This window comes from Podarcis pityusensis (genome assembly GCF_964106645.2).
Source record: "Podarcis pityusensis genome assembly, chromosome: 16".
Lineage (NCBI taxonomy): Eukaryota > Metazoa > Chordata > Lepidosauria > Squamata > Lacertidae > Podarcis > Podarcis pityusensis.
Window position 1 is genome coordinate 11,001,751 of NC_138041.1, and position 17,649 is coordinate 11,019,399.

General features: G+C 49.3%; 1 protein-coding gene across 4 annotated transcripts in view; it reads right to left on the reverse strand.

Annotated features, from left to right (window-relative positions):
* The window catches only part of USP21 (ubiquitin specific peptidase 21), a gene marked incomplete at its 5' end in the record, with an annotated part of 28,734 nt that extends 11,673 nt beyond the window's left edge, over nucleotides 1-17,061 (reverse strand). Inside the window, 8 exons of one of the 4 annotated variants that reach the window (XM_080984593.1) lie at nucleotides 44-181; nucleotides 305-416; nucleotides 1,223-1,346; nucleotides 4,039-4,098; nucleotides 8,277-8,369; nucleotides 9,520-10,330; nucleotides 11,331-11,424; nucleotides 16,863-17,061. In XM_080984593.1, coding sequence (XP_080840719.1) covers nucleotides 44-181; nucleotides 305-416; nucleotides 1,223-1,346; nucleotides 4,039-4,098; nucleotides 8,277-8,369; nucleotides 9,520-10,330; nucleotides 11,331-11,424; nucleotides 16,863-17,061 — 1,631 coding nt within the window. Of the gene's footprint in view, nucleotides 1-43; nucleotides 182-304; nucleotides 417-1,222; nucleotides 1,347-4,038; nucleotides 4,099-8,276; nucleotides 8,370-9,519; nucleotides 10,331-11,330; nucleotides 11,425-16,286; nucleotides 16,427-16,862 lie in introns of those variants that run through there. The other 3 variants (XM_080984596.1, XM_080984594.1, XM_080984595.1) reach the window with 3 other exon arrangements.
* Between the last annotated feature and the right edge of the window lie 588 nt (nucleotides 17,062-17,649).

A 17,649-nucleotide genomic window follows, 5' to 3' on the forward strand; every position in this document is an offset into this window, starting at 1 on the left:
TTCTGCCCAGCTCACAAGACGGCACCACATTTTCTGCACTCACCTCAAGGTGTCCGTGTCCTCTAGTACTGAGGGTCGCTTGGCGTCAGAGAGGATGCTGGGAGTCTTGCGCCCTTTCCTGTTAATCTCCACATGCAACCGATCCATGAGAAATTTTAAGAACTCCTGAGCGTCCTGCTGGCTAGAAAAGGAAGAAAGGCAGAAGGGTTGGGCAGGCCGGGGTGGGGGAAATGTTGGGGTGGGTAAGAAATGTGCAACCGCACTGGGGCAGGGATAAGGCAATGGGTACCCCAACTTGCCTCACCTGTATCCTGTGAAGGATGGCACGTATTTCTGAAAGACGGCTTTGAAGCGGCTGGGGTTGGCAGCCTCCGTGGAATCGGGGTGCCATAAAGTGGCAATGACATCTGCAAAGGCTGGAGAATGAAGAGCCACAAAAAAGAAAATAAAGGAGTTGTTCCCTTTCTCCTTCTCCATTTTTACACTAGGGAAAACACTCAGCAAATTTCATTTTGCTTCCTCTTCCTCGAAACACGGCAAATATGCTACCATTCCTGGTTTTGTCCTACAAATGAGGAATTGGGGCTTGGAGTTAGGTATGTGGCCTGTCCAAGGCCACACAGGGAAGACTGTGGCAGAGGCAGAACTCATACCTAGACCCTCTCCCTCCCAACAGGACAGGCTCAAAGATGCTGCTGGTGGAAAACTATCAAGGGGGTCAGAGGAGGGGCTGTAGCAATGGAAAAAGATGTGCAAACACAATGCAATATCAAACGCCCGCTGCTTTAGGAGTGACTTTCATAATCCTCTCCCTGTCCCACCATTCCACCCCCCACCTCAAAATTGTGGATTATAAGCCTGGGCAGTTTGTCCCACAATATTTATGTAGGTGTTTCCTGTAATACGTTTGCAAGCTGAAGGCCAGAGACGGTGGCCTATGAATACCTCGCAGGTGAGAAAGGGACAGGACAGGACAGTGCTGGAATTAGGTCCTCTAATTATATAATACTTTGTTCAAGGCAGAGGTACTTATATAATAGTGGTCAACCGGGATTGGATTAAGGCCCTCCAGAGACCAATTTAGATTGCTGGCTCACTACAAGGATCCTTTTTAGCTGAAGTTCGTTCAGACAGTGATCTGGTTACATAACCGACTCTGCCGACGGGAGGGAAAACAACAACAGAAAAAGCAGGGCAGGGTCTTTCCGCTTCCCCTCTTTACCTTCAGTCAGCTCCTGCTGGGTCCGCAGAGCGCTGGGCTGTTCCTGCCGGAATTCCCGACGGAGGCAGTAGTCCCGCAGGGGCTTGGTGCTACTCAGGCACTGAAGCACAGCATTCATGAAGCACTGGAGGAGGAGATACAATGGGGGTATCATCATGGCCTGCAGCATTCCTGTTCCCCCAAAAGGGATGGTGTGAAGACACACAGGATGCAGCTACCTGAAAGGTCACCTGCCCCTGTACAGTCCCGGGAGAACCTTTAAATCGGCTGGGAAAATTCTACTCGCGACACAGCACCCTGCAGAACATCACAGGGCGGGGACTTGAAAATGGGACATTTTCCATCCTTACCCCTGTATTACAGAATGCCGTTACTTAGTCTTTGCCATCAATTTCAACAGGTCTACTCTCAGCAAAAACAAGTTGAATAAGCCCCCCTCCCTTTGGGGTGTATCCAATGTTGGTTCAACTCAGAGGGGTGGGGAGACCAACAGGGCAGGAGATTCAGTTTTGTTTCATTTAGTTAGTTTGTTACAGAGGCTCTGCGAATGGTTGTTTGCTGACTGGGGGAAGTATAATTGTGTAATACAGTTGCACCAACACACCGTATTTTGCCGTCTATAAGATGCCCCCCTTTTGGGGACTCAGGTTTAAGAAAATGGGGAGGGGGGAGATGCCCCACAGTTGTTGAGTTTTTTTGCGGAGGGTTGTCCTCAGTTGTTCAGCTTTTTTTGGAGTGGATTGCCCACAGTTTTTGAGGGTTTTGGGGAGGGGGCCCAAAAACAATCACCCGCCAGCAACTGCCATTCAACTGCCCACTTCCCGCAGCAGCAGCCTATCCGCAGCAGCCCTTGCCGCATACACAAATCAACATCCCTATCGCCAATGAAACATTCCTGCTCGCAGCAAAAACCAGTCGCCAGTACACCCTCGGCACTATCCGTGTATAAGACGCCCCATAAATTTTGACATTATTTTTGGAAAAACAAATTGTCTTATACAGTGGTACCTCGGGTTACATACGCTTCAGGTTTCATACACTTCAAGTTACAGACTCCGCTAACTCAGAAATAGTACCTCGGGTTAAGAACTTTGCTTCAGGATGAGAACAGAAATGGCGGGGCAGTGGCATGGCGGCCCCATTAGCTAAAGTGGTGCTTCAGGTTAAGAACAATTTCAGGTTAAGAACAAACCACCAGAAAGAATTAAGTTCTTAACCCAAGGTACCACTGTACATGGATATATACGGTACTTTACTCAACAAGTAACTTCCTATGCTGATGTATTTCCTTATTCTTGAAAACACAGTAAGAAATATTTCAAAAACCAACACACCTAATTTAGGTCCATTAATTTCAATGGGTCTACTCTGAATAGGATTTGCATTGGCTACAACCCGCGGTTTTTATGTTGCACACTGTTTAGTGAATAGTAATACAGTCGTACGCTGGAAGTCGAAAAGAATCCGTTCCGGAAGTCCGTTCAACTTCCAAAACATCCGGAAACCAAACCACGGCTTCTGATTGGCTGCAGTAAGCTCCTGTAGCCAATCAGAAGCCACGGAAGCCGCGTTGGACATTAGGCTTCCAAAAATAGTTTGCAAACTGGAACAGTCACTTCCGGGTTTGTGGCGTTTGCGAGCCAAAATGTTTGACTTGCAAGGCGTTTGGGATCCAAGGTATGACTGTAATAAACAAGCTGTTTTAAAATGCCTTTAAATAAATAAAATCTTGCTGGAGCAAAGAAGGCCTGGGGTGAGTCGGTGCCTGGACAGGAGGGGGAACAATTGCGAACAGAACTTTAGCTACCTAGTGCTCCAGTGCAGAATGCAATAAAACACCCATATTCCTAGCCAGCAATCCTGACTTCAATTCCTGGTGGTGGTGGGAAACAGGAGCGTGCTGCCATTTTGGAACAACCAACCACAGCGTATGCTCTTAGTTATGCTGGGGTTGGCACAGTTGCTGGGTGTGTGTGTCCTTGTTGCTAGGCTCCCACAACTTCCAGATGGGGATTTAGGGTTAGGAACGGGGACTGTAGCGGCAGGGTTGCAAGCTGCCTTCAGGCAGCACCTAAAATCCCACCGAGTTTCCAAAGATGCTGGGTCCTGCGTCCGATTTTGGTGCTTAGTGCAGAACATTCGTGGAGCATACCACCCAACCTCACCTCCCTCAGCAACACCTGGATGCAGAATTCCAAACTTGTTTTCTGCACTCGGCACAGAGCGGTTGTGCAGAATATGCACACATCATACAAGCTGAAAGGTCAAAATCATCTGCGGTGGGGAACCCACAGGCCGATCTTGGCCTACCAGGTTGTCAAATGTGGCCTCTGAAACTGGAGTTTTAAAGAGCAGCTGGGGCGGTTTGCAAAAGGGCTTTCAAACAGTCCCACGCTGCGCTTTGAAGTCCCGAAAGTCAGGACTTCAAAGCGCTGCATCGCAAGATGCCACTGTGGATCCAGGCAATTGGCAGGTGGGCAACCCCACCCACCTGTCAAATGTGGCCCTCCAGGGGTGGGGAAGATGCAAATCTCACCCAACCCAGAAAAGATTTGCCACCTTTGCTTTAAAACACACGCACAACAAACTCAATAAGAGACATCACTTCTGCTGCTCTCATTGTGGCAAGTCTGACACGGCTACCTCGCCTCCTACCAAGTTCGACTTCTCAATGCCGGTTATTTTAAGGCGTCTTTTGAGTAACAAAAATTGCACATTGTTGGGGCCTTTCAAAAGAAACCTTTGTGACAAGTCCCTTATGCAGGGAGGGAAGTTCTCTTCACCTGGGGCTGGGGAGGTAAGCGCCCACTTCTTACCGTGTTGCCAAGGTTGCGGAGACCTATGTGCCCAGAGCCCAGCAGGAGAGTGTGATGCGTCTGGAAAAAACAAAAACAAATGACAGAGTGAATGAGAGAGACAGAGAGGGAGGGATGTTTTGCGTGTTGTGACAGCGGGAATAATAGGCTTGTCTCGTCTCACGTCTCCACATGCAGGATGGACAGATACATCCGTACTTAAGTACACATACAGAGTGAGCATCCCAAAGACTGGCACAGGTCTCTTTCGTGGCATTGCCAGAACTCCCCAACCCCCCAGCATGATTCCTCTCCATGGTCTAGGGGTCGTTCCACTGCAGTTTCTGGCCAAGCTGCCTTTTGCAGGCTTCTCAAATCAATCCACCTCTCCTTTCCAGCTGTGGAGGAGTTCCAGCTCCCCTACCTAGTCGTCTCGAGCAGAGAAGGAGTGAGCAAATCACAGCGGCTCTGAAGCAGGTTAGCTTGAGCGGTAACCGCTGAGGATTTAAATACACGCAATTATATTGTGCGACTTGCCGTGACAGGAAGGAAATCTGAACACAATCAAGAAGTTGGGGGGGGGAGGCACCCTTGGGGCATTTTTCTAAGACTGCAACCAAGAAGTTCTGAAACAGGAGCTGCAAGCCCCCAAACAAGTCCTGATACCAATCCTTCCTTAGCTCCAGGGGGAAGGAATCAGGCACCCTTCAGACGTTGTTGGACTCCAACTCCCTAACTTTGGTCCTGCTGTCTGGGGCTGATGGGAGGCAGCTGAGCAACATCCAGAGGACCCAATAGGCTCCACACCAACAGCCATGCCTTTCTAGAACTTCAGAGTCTTTTCCACTTAAAGATGCCAGGGACTGAACCTTCTGAGGGCAGAGGAGGGGCTTGATCAACTGAACTATGGTCCTTTTCCAATGTAAGAGAACTGTATGAGCATATGAAGTTGTTGTTGTTGTATACTCCGAAGGGGGACACTGTGGCCCTGCCGATGTCTCTGGCTGGGGCTGATGGGAGTCCAGCAATGTCTGGAATTGGAGTCCATCAGCCCCACATATCCGGCCAACCCCTTCTTTAGACTACTGGCCCTTGACAGGAAGGTTGTGCCCTGACCTACAGCCACTTCACCCCAGCGGCATCACTAACTGGTCGATTTACTCAATTTCCTTTTTTGTGGTGGAGGGGAGGAAGAGCTTGAGATCAGAGAGACCAACTGCAAAAGAAGACCAAGCCTCTTCATGTTTAAATAGCTGTGTGGTGCAATAAAAGCAGGCCTGCATCCGTACTGGAGTGGTGTTTTTAAGATGTTCAGATTGTTTTCTTGCTTGTGTGTTTTCCACTCTGGACAACTTTGGGAGGAAAAAGTGGGGTATGAATTTAGTAATATAGAAGGGAACTGCAGCAAATGCAGGTTTCTCTCACAGGGTAGATCCTCCAAGAAAAAACTCTTTCAAACAGCTATTAAAAATGTCCTCTCCTCTTCTTGCAGTGGGCGGAAGAGGAGAAGGAGGGAAACATCTCATCACAAACATTGTAACTGGGTCGCTAGTCGCTGGCCAGAATTAAAGGCAACTACTGGGTCAGAAACAAATAATTCAACAAGCGTTGCTCTCATCCACTATGAAATCAAGGAAAAGCATTCTCCACGCTCTTCTCAGCTGCAGCCTTGTCCCATAGGCCAAAGCTCCCTGTTCCTCAAATTCTCCCAGCAAACAGCAGGTGTTTTTTTAATAGTCAAGTTTCTTAATCATCCTTCATTACAATGAAAACTGTCCCATATGGAACGGAATGGTATAAATCCAGCCAAAGAACCAAAAAGGTAAAAGGTAAAGGATACGGAGAAAGAGGCTCAGGGCACCTCTGTACAATAAAGCCACGCAATGAAGCCGCGTCAGACATTATCAACTTAGTGGCAGCAACGGGGAGAGATTGGGGGGGGGGTTACCTCGCTGGTCATCAGCAGCAGCCCCATCACCGCCGTGTGGACCACGGACTCAGAGATGTCCGCCGCTCGGCCATGAAGCTCCCGCTTGGTGGCCAACGTGCGGTGCAGCTTCCGGGGCAGCTCCACCAGAGTGGCCCCCTGGAGCCCCGGCATGGCTCCCCCGCTGCCCGTTCCCGCTTGAAGAGCCGGCGAGAAAGAGGCGCAGCCCTCGTCCTGCGCGGCGCCAAGCGGGGAAAAGGACTGGCGGGCCCTCCCTCACGTCCCTATAAGCCAGCAGCTCATTAGCTGATCCGATTTCCCCTGGCTATTCCTGGCTCCTCCTGGAGGCTCATCTCGGCGGGATTAATTAGCAGGAAGAGCTACTTTGGGGAGCAGCAACGCTTTCGGAGAACTGCGGAGCCAGGGAGGGAACGGCGCGGCAAAATAAAAACACAACCAAAGCAAATATACACAGCTCAGGGTGACCAGGGTTACGGCTAGCAGCTTCCCCAAGAGGCCCCTGCAGCGTCCTCGAGAAAAGCCCCGAGACCCAGCGGGTAACTGCTTCGGACGACTTCTCAGTGGGCCAACCCACCTTGGCACAGTGGGATGTTCCCCAAAAGCTACCTTGAGCAGGGCAAGTCGGACAGCTACACAGACCTATAAAAACTGCGCAAGTGAATCCTTGCCCCAGGGAATTAATTAGCCGTTACAACTCTGGAAGATGTCAGCACCTGAGTCGACCAGAGTCACTAGCCGGGGGAACCGGGTGCAGATAGTGAGCTAGGAGCTGGGCGTGGACATTTTACCCCCAAATCAGTCCAGGTTCAGCAAAAGGGCTGCCAGCTTGGGACAGCAGTGGAAGAAAATGGGCACATTTGAGAATGTGCCTTCCCCTAAGCCATCCCCACCCCCTCTAATAAAAGACGGTCCCTGCACTCACAGAAAAGATTTAGGGGAGACATCTGCTAACTCTATACATTTTGTTCCATGCATCTGTTTCTATGGAAACAAATGTGATTTTCGATAGGCTATCACCAAAGAAAAGTCTCCTTTCCCTCCCTCCCATCTGCCTCCTGCTTTCAAGTGTTGGAGAGGCCACAAGGAGGCATCTCCTGAGATGGCTCCAACAGGGGCAGATGGACCAGTGGAAGCAGCTTGCAATGCAACTGTGCAGAGGCTGCTCCTTGAGACGAAGTTTGTCCACAAAAAGCTTTACTGATTTTCACCATGCAATAAACAGAAAAAGGAAAAGAAAACCATTTGTGTGGGTGACAGCACAATGAACAGCCAACACCCCTTGGGGAAGGGCCATAGCTCAATGGGGAAAGCATCTGTCTTGCAAAAGGTCCCAGGTTCAATCCCAGCAGCATCTCCAGGTGGGACCGGGAGAGAACCCTGCCTGAAATCCTGGAGTGAGTATACACAATACTGAGCAGCTATATGGACCAATGGTCTGACTCAGTAGAAGACAGCTTCTTATGCCCTCCTCTCTGTCTGGACCACTGTTGAGAGGGAGGAGGGCTGTAGCTGAGTGGCAGAACATCTGCCTTGCATGCAGAAGGTTGCAGGCTCAATCTCTGGCCCCTCCAAGTAGACCTGGGGATGCCAACCGCCTGAAACCCTCAAGAGTCAGTTCCGATAAAACTCAACTCTGTATACAGAGGCTTCCTAAGTTTCCCACTGACACCCGAACGACACCAAAAGCGCCTTGCTGCAAGGAGCCATGCCTGTGCTGTCTCATTTTCCAGCAGCTGGCATGTGGTGGGAGTCAGGCCAGAACTCCACCCTCCTGCCTTGGGGAACCGGATCCATGCTGGCCATCTGCCAGTATTTACAGGACTGTAAGTAATTGATATGAAGGATACTGAGGCAGCCTTCCTGTGAGGCAGAGGGGAAAGCAAACAGCTAGGGGCAGCTCTATAGGAACCTATTCAATGGTTATTATTCTTTTGGAGGGATAGTTCAGAGGCGTAGAGCATCTGCTTTTATACACAGATGGACCTGACATCTCCAGGTAGGGATGGAAAATCCCAAGGAGCTGCTGCCCGTTACTGCGGACAATATTGAACTAGATGGGCCAGCATTCTGCCTTAGTAGTATAAGGAAAGTTCACATGTCACAATTCTAAACCAGGCAAACTACCACCAGTTCCCCTAAACTTCCTTTGGTGGTGGCTTCCTGCGAATTCTCAGAGAAGGATCTCTGTCTGACTCGCCGAAGCACAACCCGCAAGGTTCCATGGCCGATAAACCCACTTAAGTGTGTCTAATGCAGCTGAGCCACTTAAAACCAGCTTAACGACTACGGTGCTCTCCCCCCACAGACTCACCCCCAAGGAATGCTGGGAACTCTTGTGGCTGTCTATTCTGTTAGAGATACTTAGCCGCCTGCCAAGGAGAGTCCTGCGTGTGTGCATGTCTGCCTGGGAGGAACATGAAACAAAGCAGTTAAAAACTAGCGGGAGCGGACAGCATAAACATCAAGGGAAATCCAGCGAGCGTGAGTTTCTGCTCACACAACCCTCTGGGGCAATTATTTTGGAGGGTTAGGGGGGATGCACCAGGAGAGGAGAGAAAGAAGTTGGCTCATGCTGGGGCACCCACAAACAGGTTGTGAAGGCAACAGCCTGTCCCCAGCATTTGGTATTCAGCGGTATATTGCTACTGAACATGGGAGCTTTATCAGGCGATCAAGTGATGAACAAAAGTCATCCACAAATTTGTCTTCTGTCCTTCCTTTAAAGGAGGGAGTGGGAACCTCTGGCTCTCCAGATGTTGCTGGACTCCCGTAAGCCCCAGCCAGCATGGCCAATGGTCAGGGAGGGTGGAAGCTGGAGCTCAGCAGCATTTGCAGGGCCACAGGTTACACCAATCCTGCTTTAAGACAAACCAAAATGGCGACTGTGACTGCACTTCACGGCAACGTACTCCCCATAGTGCCACAAAAGTTACGGCTCTTAAATGTGTTTCTTGGGGTGGGGGGTGGGGTTATTGTTTCATTTTGGTTTTAACTATCGATTTCGTGCTTTTATCCTGTATTTTTATCTTATGAACCGTCCTGACATCTTTGGATTAAGGGCGGAATATAAATTGAATAAATAATAAGTATCCCACACTTTGTTTTCTAAACACTAGCTTGCTAAGAGGCTGGTCCTCCATGTCTAATATGGAAACCCAGGACACCGGATTCTTAGCAGCCAGGGAGGAAGGGGGGAGGAAGGGGAAAGCATTCTGCAAAGTATTTTGGCTGAGGAGGGATAAAGGTGAGGGGTGCAGGACGGAAGAGGAATCCAGGACCCTTCTGCCACAGGGAATTCCTTTGTGCCTACAACTCCCAGGCAACTGCTTAAATACAGAGATGCCAAGAGTGAATCTATATGTGCTGCAGAGAATTACTTTCTTCAGTTTGCCCCTGGGTCTACTGCCAATCAGTTTCCTAGACAGCCCTGGATTCTAAGGTTAATAAAGTTCCTTCTATCTACTTTCTTCACACCGTGTACCCTACTGTAAAGCCTGGAGCCCTCCATTCCCCCAAAGAGGATCATTGCTGGGCACCCCTTGCCAGTCCCTTACAGCAGTGGCCTTCTCCTCCAGCCTGCTCGGAACAGGGCCCTTGCTCTGGGGTGGGCTGGTGGATACCGGGACGTCTTGGGAGCGAGCGTATTCCGTGGCCTGCGGGTCGAGGGCGCGAGTCCTGGGGCAGCCCTCCGTGCGGACGGACAGCAGCGTGGGCGACGGCCTCCCATCTGCCCCGGGGGTGACGTTGACTCTCCGCAGAGACGAGCTCCTCTTCAGGGCCAGGGCGCCCAGGCCATGTTTGTGGCTGCACGATGGGCTGCGGTCCCGGAGGGCAAGCCGGTTCAGCACGGCGCTCAACTGCTCCTCCCCGCGGCTGCCGGACTGGCTCAAGTCGCCGATGCTGATCGACTTGGAGCGCAGCAGGTTGCCGCTCCGGCGGTCTGAGTCCGGCCCGCCCAGGAGGACCCCAGGTGGCATGGTGAAGGAGGCGCTGCCGGAGATGGTGCCGGCCTGCGGGCAGCCGGGCACCTTGAGGGCGTGGTCTGCCTTGACGGGGCCGCGGCGGGAGGCAGAGGCGCGCAGTGTGTCGCTGCGCTTGGAGGCCCGGCCTCGGTCGAGCTCCAGCTTCTTGCCCCTGTCATCCAGAGGGCTTGGCCTGGGCGGCAACGGGCGCAGTTTGGACGCCACGGAAAGTCCGTTGGAGGCGGCGGAGGAGCAGCCGCGGTGCTCTTGGCTCGGGGCTCGGTGTCCATTGGGGAGCTTGGAGGTGGCTTTCGGCTGAGAGGTGATGACCGACTGCTCTCTCGCCCGGCTCATGCGGTGCTCGGAGGCTTGCGGCATTGCGGAGAGGAGATAGAGGAGGGCCCTGGGGAGAAAAGAAACAAAAGCGGGAAGTGGGGAAACGGTCAGGTCTGTTTCTTCACATTACGTTTTTGAAATACAGTGGTACCTTGGTTTACGAACGTAATCCGTTCTGGAAGTCCGTTCTTAAACCAAAGCGTTCTGAAACCGAGGCGTGCTTTCCCACAGCAGCGGGGGACTCAATTTACAAATGGAACACACTCAGCAGGAAGCAGAACATGTTCTGCTTCCAAGGCAAAGTTCACAACCAAAACATCTACTTCCAGGTTTGCAGCGTTCTTAATCCAAGTTGTTCATAAACTAAGCTGTTCTTAAACCAAGGTACCATTGTATGTTTGTTGGCTGTGCATTCGGATACCTGCTAAGATATCATAACCAAATTTGGCATAATGGTTCCTCCAGAACTCAAGGACCAGGCTTTTGTCTATGTTTGGATACAGCTGGGCATCATTTGGAATCAAGACGGCAGACTGAACCTTTCAGAGCTGCACTGGTTTTTTGGTTCCTTATCATTCCAGAGCAATGCCAAATATGAGGCTATTGGTTATTAATACTGGGTTGGAGCCAACTGAGAAATAAATAGCTATTACTAATTTGTCCATTGACTTAAGTGCATCTGCTCTGAGTAGGATTTAGCTGGATAGAATCAGTTATTAACAACTTTATATACCACTTAACGTTCAGGATAGGCTTCTGTGCTTTTTACTGTGTATAAAGGAAACAAAACACTGAAGTAGAAACATTCCTAATTAAACTACACAATCACCTTACAATATAGACACCCTTAAGTGAAATACACATTAAAACAATGCAGCAATTAAACCAGGAGACTGTGGGAAAAGGTCAGTTCAGAGGACTGAGCACACAGACTCTTGGGAAATCCAAGTTTCCAATTTAATAAAAGCATGGAATTTTTTTAGCCCCTCAAAACAGGCACTCAACAGAAATGGACAGCACAAAGCCAAGCAGCACAAAGACCCCAGCCCAGCAAGCTGGAAACGCACCTCTCAAAAAGTGCTAGACTCTCACCCCCTCCGGCCCCTGGCTCACACCTCACAGAGGTGGCTGACCGCAGGAGGGCTCCTCTTGGCAGATGCCCTGCAAGACAAAAAAACAGCAAAGGAAAACTGGTAAAATTCTCCGCCTTTACTCAGAGATGCTCCCCACAGCCAGATTCCAGGATAGGTGGTCCCAATGGAAAGGGAAGAGCTTCCCTGCATCTCAGGGGGAACCGAGGCCACATCTTAACTCCAATTCCTCAGAAACAAGGGTGAGCATAGTCTGTAAACACCATGCAGGATTCAACTCAGCTTCTGGCTTCCTGAGAACCTCGGCTTTATTTCTGCGATACAGGTTTAATAGTTCTCGTCATTCCAAGGACGGAGTGGGAGTGAACGGGGCTCTGGAGGTATGCAGATTGTCAAAACCTTGGAAACCAAAGCCCAAGGCCACCTGGCTGGGAGTACCTGTAACATAATGGGTGTTTCCTTCACATTTTTATTCATTTGCTTAGACATTTTATATAGCTCTCCATTATATCATCTCTATGCAGCACACAAAAATCTCAATACAATGACATCAAAACCCAATTAAAATTACAAAATCAGAATTAAATTAAAATGCCTGCTGGATTATTATTTTTTTAACCCAGTTAAGAAGGCACAGAAGTTCAACAGGGAGGGGGCCTGTCAGACCTTGGCTAGAAGGAGGTTTCATAAAACTGTGCCCACATTACCAAATGCTGCGCATCTGAGCCATGGGGGGAAACTAACACTAACAGCGACTCCCCTGAATACCTCTGTGACCGGGCAGGGATACAAGGGAGAGGTGGACCCTGAGGTGTCCAAGTTGTTAAGAGCCTTGAAGCTGGCCCAGTATGGCCAGTCAGTGCAAGCTTTTGAGCACCAGAGACTCTGTGGCCCTTCCATCAGCCAAAGGCAGCATGGCCAGTGGTCAGGGATGAGGGGGGTTGTAGATCTGCAAAATCAGGAATGCCATAGTCTTCCCGTTCCTGGGGCGCAGTAAGTCACAGAGAGGTGTGCAGAGAGGTGCCCGCCTGCAAGGAGCTTCCAATCCAAAACAGACAACGGGAGAAACGAAGAAGGGAGGAGAAATTGTGGGCAGACACAGTTACATCGGCCTAAAACTTGGTTAAAGTTGGAAAGAAGAATTCAGGAGGAAAAATCCCTTAGAAAAGGATTAATTTTGAGAAGTGATTTGAAGGAAGGGAGGAGAGGTGGCGCCATGTGCATATTTAAGGGGGAGTTCCAAGCTTCGAGAGCAGCAAGGGGGAATAGGCAGCATCGCTGCTCACTCACATTTGCATCTAAATTATTTCATGTGCATCTACTTACCTAAATGGGACCTAAACCAGGACACCTAAAGGTTGACCAAAAAATCACAAACACTCCAGGGAGGTCAGGCATTTTTTTTCAGCCCAAGAGCCACATTCTCTCATGGGGCGTCTTCCAGGGGCCACATGCCAGTGTCAGGGCCGAGTCAGTGGTAAACTGGGCAGAGCAATGGGTGCAACTCTTACTTTGTATAGTAGGCCACGCAAAGGTCACACGTCTTTCCATCCTGGCAAGCCAGAGGCAACCTGGCCCAGTCAGAGAAGCCTGAAGGGCCACATTCGGCCCCCAGTCCCAAAGTTCTGCCACAGTGGTATCAGCCAAACAGCTTTAGGGCATTGTGTAGTTATATGACTTTAGGTGGTACTGCAAGGCATTTACCGTGGTACCTCAGGTTACATACACTTCAGGTTACATACACTTCAGGTTACATACACTTCAGATTACAGACTCCGTTAACCCAGAAATATTACCTCGGGTTAAGAACTTTGCTTCAGGATGAGAACAGAAATCGTGCTCCGGCGGTGCGGCGGCAGCAGGAGGCCCCATTAGCTAAAGTGGTGCTTCAGGTTAAGAATAGTTTCAGGTTAAGAACGGGCCTCCGGAACGAATTAAGTACTTAACCTGAGGTACCACTGTACACACATTCGTGAAGGACCGGTCTATGAATGGGTAGCGGCCACGAAGGCTAGTGGAAGTCAGAGGCCGTATACCTCTGAATACCAGCTGCTGAAGAAGCGGAGAACAGTAAAGAGCTATTGCCTCCTTGCGCTGCTTGTGAGCTTCAGAGAGCTGCTGGCCAGCCACTCTCCATCAGAGCTCTTCTGAGGTTCTCCTCCAGTTTCCTCTGCTACCATTGGCCAAAGGGGATTTCTTCTGCATTCCTGGCGCAATTCTTTTGGAAATCACAATTCTTTGGAAATCAAAACTCAAGGAGGTCTTTACTGAGGCAACAAGATTCTGAGCGACATATTTAAAAACAAGGGAAAACCAATTTTCTGTGCCAAATTCAAAAAGCCTGCTTAAGCAGAACTATGGGAATTACATGAATTATGCAGACTTGAGGAACAAAATAAGCAGCAGAGGACCGGTGCCTTCATGCTCCGACTGTGGAGCATTTGGCACGTCACTAGGAAAGGCAGGATACTGGTCTCAAAGATGAAAGCTGCAGTTCAACAACATCTAGAAGTCACAAGGTCCTGCCCCCCACCCCAGCTTTAGTGCAATCTAACAGGGCTCTTCTTATGGGAGACAGAGCTATGCCCACTGAGACCTCAAGAGCCACACAGGAAACTGGCAGGGATACACGAATTCCACCCAATCACAGAATAGGGGATCAAAGTAAAGAGCCAGCCTTCAGAAAAACATTTCCTTTTTTGCAAAGTAAGACTTGAATGCAAGCAGGGGAAGAGAAGATTCTGTAACCGCTATAGTTATTTGTCGCTACACAGCAGAAGCAAGAGAAAGTAGATGAAAAAAGAATATGCAAATGTATTATCAGCATAATTTCTGCCACGGTTATAGAATCTAGCTTTTCTCGGCACACAGAATTTCGACACATTCTCATTTACTTATATACAGAGAGTCCCATTTATATAAATGACACTGAAGAAGCCTGAGTGGTCCTTTGCTTATATTCTAAAATATTCATGGAGGAAAGAGGAATGAATAGGGACAGGCACAGGAGATGCAACAGAAGAACAAAAATTGTGTCGGTCCCTCAGAAGGTGGTGGACTCTCGTTCCTTGGGGTTTTTAAAGCAAAGGTTGGATGGCCATCTAATGATGCTTCAGTTGAGATTCCTGCATTGCAGGGGGTTGGACTAGATGACTGCCAGGGTCCCTTTCCAACTCTACAATTCTATGATTCTATGAAAAACAAAAGAAGAACAAAAGAAGAGCCTGCTGGATCAGACCAACACCTAGTCAAGCATCTTGTTCTTGCAGTGGCCAACCAATTGCCTGTGGGGAAACCCACAAGCAGGCTTCAAGCACAAGAGCACTTCCCCTTGGTTTCTAGACGCTTATTATTTACATACACAAAAATCCCAGAGTTCTCTTTATTATCAGCCGGTCAACATCTGTGTCCCGCTCCCCTGCGACATAACTGGAATCCAACTCTTAGCATGGCCAATGGCCAGGGAAGATGGGAGTTGGAGTCTAACATCTGCAGGATCACAGATGTGATCCTTGAGGACAACCACCACTGGCCCTCATATCTTTCCTTTGCTCTATTGCTTCTTTTCACTGTGGCTGAAATGGAAAACAAGACATCCCCTGGGAGTTCCAAAGCTTCATTGACATGCAAAACGTTATTGGGAAAGATGGAGCATGCCCATCAATGTCAGGCAAAGGTCCAGTTCTCCAGTACAAACTTTGTCCAGCCAGGTCCCTCCAGAAAGCTTCCATCATCCAGGGATAAAGCAGCAACAATCTTTCCCTCATGTTTGTCCTCAGCATTGGGGAATTCAAAGGTAGTCTCAACCTGTACATCATGGATGGGGAATCTGTGGCCCTTCAGATGCTGCTGGGCTCCAATTTCTGCCTGCCTCAGCAAGCATGGACAATGATCAGGGATGATGGAAGTTGTAGTCTAATAACATATGGAGGGCCTAAGAGGTTCTCCACCTCTACTGGATATGGAAGTTCAACAGCCTTCTCCTCTCCTATAAGTATGTCTAACCCTGTTTGAAGCCATGACACCTGGTGGCCTCCACCTCACCATTTAAAATAAATCCTTCAAATCTTTACTACTGCCATATCTTGCAGCAGCAAAGAGACACTCAGAGCTCTATCCTTTTCTGTCAATTTGACCAAATCTTCATAAATACCATAAAGCCAGATAATGACACTGCCATACACCATTTAAATACTAGGTTTTTATCCAACTTCTACTCAGAGTAGATTCATTGAAATGGAACTGAACTAGCCATGCCTATTCATTTCTATGGGAAGAACTAGCCCTGGATACAACCCAATAATATATCTAAACACCTAAAACACATCTAAACACCTAAAACACAAATCCATCTTCTGATTTGGGGTGCACCTTCCCATTTAAAAAGACAGTCCATACCTTCCCTATTTTAAAACCTATATTATCATCATTATCAAAGCTCCTAAATTTCTCTAAGCACTGTTTGTAAATTAAAGGATAAGACAATATCTGCCCTCTAGCTCACAATTCAATAGACACAATGTGAAAGGAAAATGGAATGAGGAGGGAAGAGGAAAATCAAGGACTGGAGCAGCTGATCCTCAACTGGCAGATAGATGAAGTTGGTTTTGCCCTCGCCAGGATGTCCTTCTCAAGAGGCAGCCTCCTAGTAGCCCTTGTCCATGCATCCCATAAAACAGTAGTCATCAACCTTTTCACTCCCAGGACCCAATTTCAACCCATCCATACATTTCAGGACCCATTCCCTACTATTTTTACCGTGTATCTGCATGATGTCCATGCTCCTGCTGCAACCCACCTTGGAACAAGCCGTGACCCACTAGCGGGGTCCCCGAACCCACCAGCTGAAGACCAGTGCCATAAAAAATATACTGACACCCAGAACACCCCCCAAATTGTTTTACTTCCAAGCCACACTTCAGACCCACTTACTCCATAGAGGTTGGGGGTCTTCCTGCTGTCACCAGGAGCCCACCCCAACTCCTAGGCAGCACAGCCTCATCTGCCGACCTCTAGAGCCCTCCTCCTTCGCAGTCCAGAGCCCCCATGAGAAGCCCATTCCCCACCCCCTTCACCGAGGACCCTGGGCAGAGAAGTCCCCCCCCCCAAATAAAAACCACAAACCCCAACCCCACCCCGTCAAGACTCACCCCACATATTATTATGCCGCGATTACATAATAATGTCAAATTGTGCTCCCTGCCCTCCCCCTCCCCTCGCGTTATACAGGCACAGCGTGTGCATGTCGCCTGCGCTAGACACCATCTAGGCAGGTGGGCCTTACCTATGTCGCGTTGTGCCCCCCATGCAGACCCACAGCCGGCCCCACGACTCAAATAAGGAGAGGAGCCCCCAGAGCATCCTTTTAACCGAGTCTTTAGAGCCCCCCTCTTCTTAACCCTTCTTGCTACAGGGCCCACGGCCCTCGCCCCCCCCAGCCCTCAAACCCCACCCCGTCCCGCAACAGACCCTCGGTGCCGCAAAGGAGTTCAGGTGTGTGGGCCTCACCTCCTGCAGGACGCCATGGCAACAACAACTCCTGCAGCACGGGCCGCCATCTTTGTTCCTCCCCCCTCCCCGCCGCACTCCGCGCTTTTGCCCGGCCGAGGCCGGCTTCGCGCGGCTCCAACGCGCAGGCGCTGGCACGCCTTTCGGGCCCCGCGCGCGCCGGCGACGGACTGACGGGACCTGCGCGTGCGCAGCTCATCCTCCCTAGGGTCCTTTTGTTGTTTTGGTAGCGTCACAGTCAGCTTTTGCTTTGCCCGACTTGCCACTCTCACCTTTTCCGTCGCCATGGAAACGGCGGGAAGCGTCCCAGAAAATTTAAAGGCGCAGTAGCCTTAAATAAATAAAAATAATAATAGAGGCTGGACGCTTTGCAAGCCGGATCCGGTCTATGTATTGTATATTTCTTGGGAGTCGTTCGCTGTGATTTATTCGCAAGCTGCAACCAGATCCTATGAATGTTTATTCAGGAGTAATTCACACCACTTAAGAGATTTTTGAAATATTAAGCAGAATAGAAATGCTTTTAAATTTAAATTTTAAACTGTTGTTCAGAATGTATTTAACTATTTCCAGGTTGCTGTGTGTGTTTTAATATTTATTGTTGATGTCTGCAGTCCTGAACTCCTTTGTGAGGAAGGGTGAAATATCATTTAAGAAATAGGAAATGATAATAAACAAATGGGGCTTACTTCCTTGTTAAGTGTGCATAGGAATTGCAATTGCAGGATATTTAATCATAATTATACTGTACCCACTTTGTTTGACGGGAGTTAATTCAAATGTAACA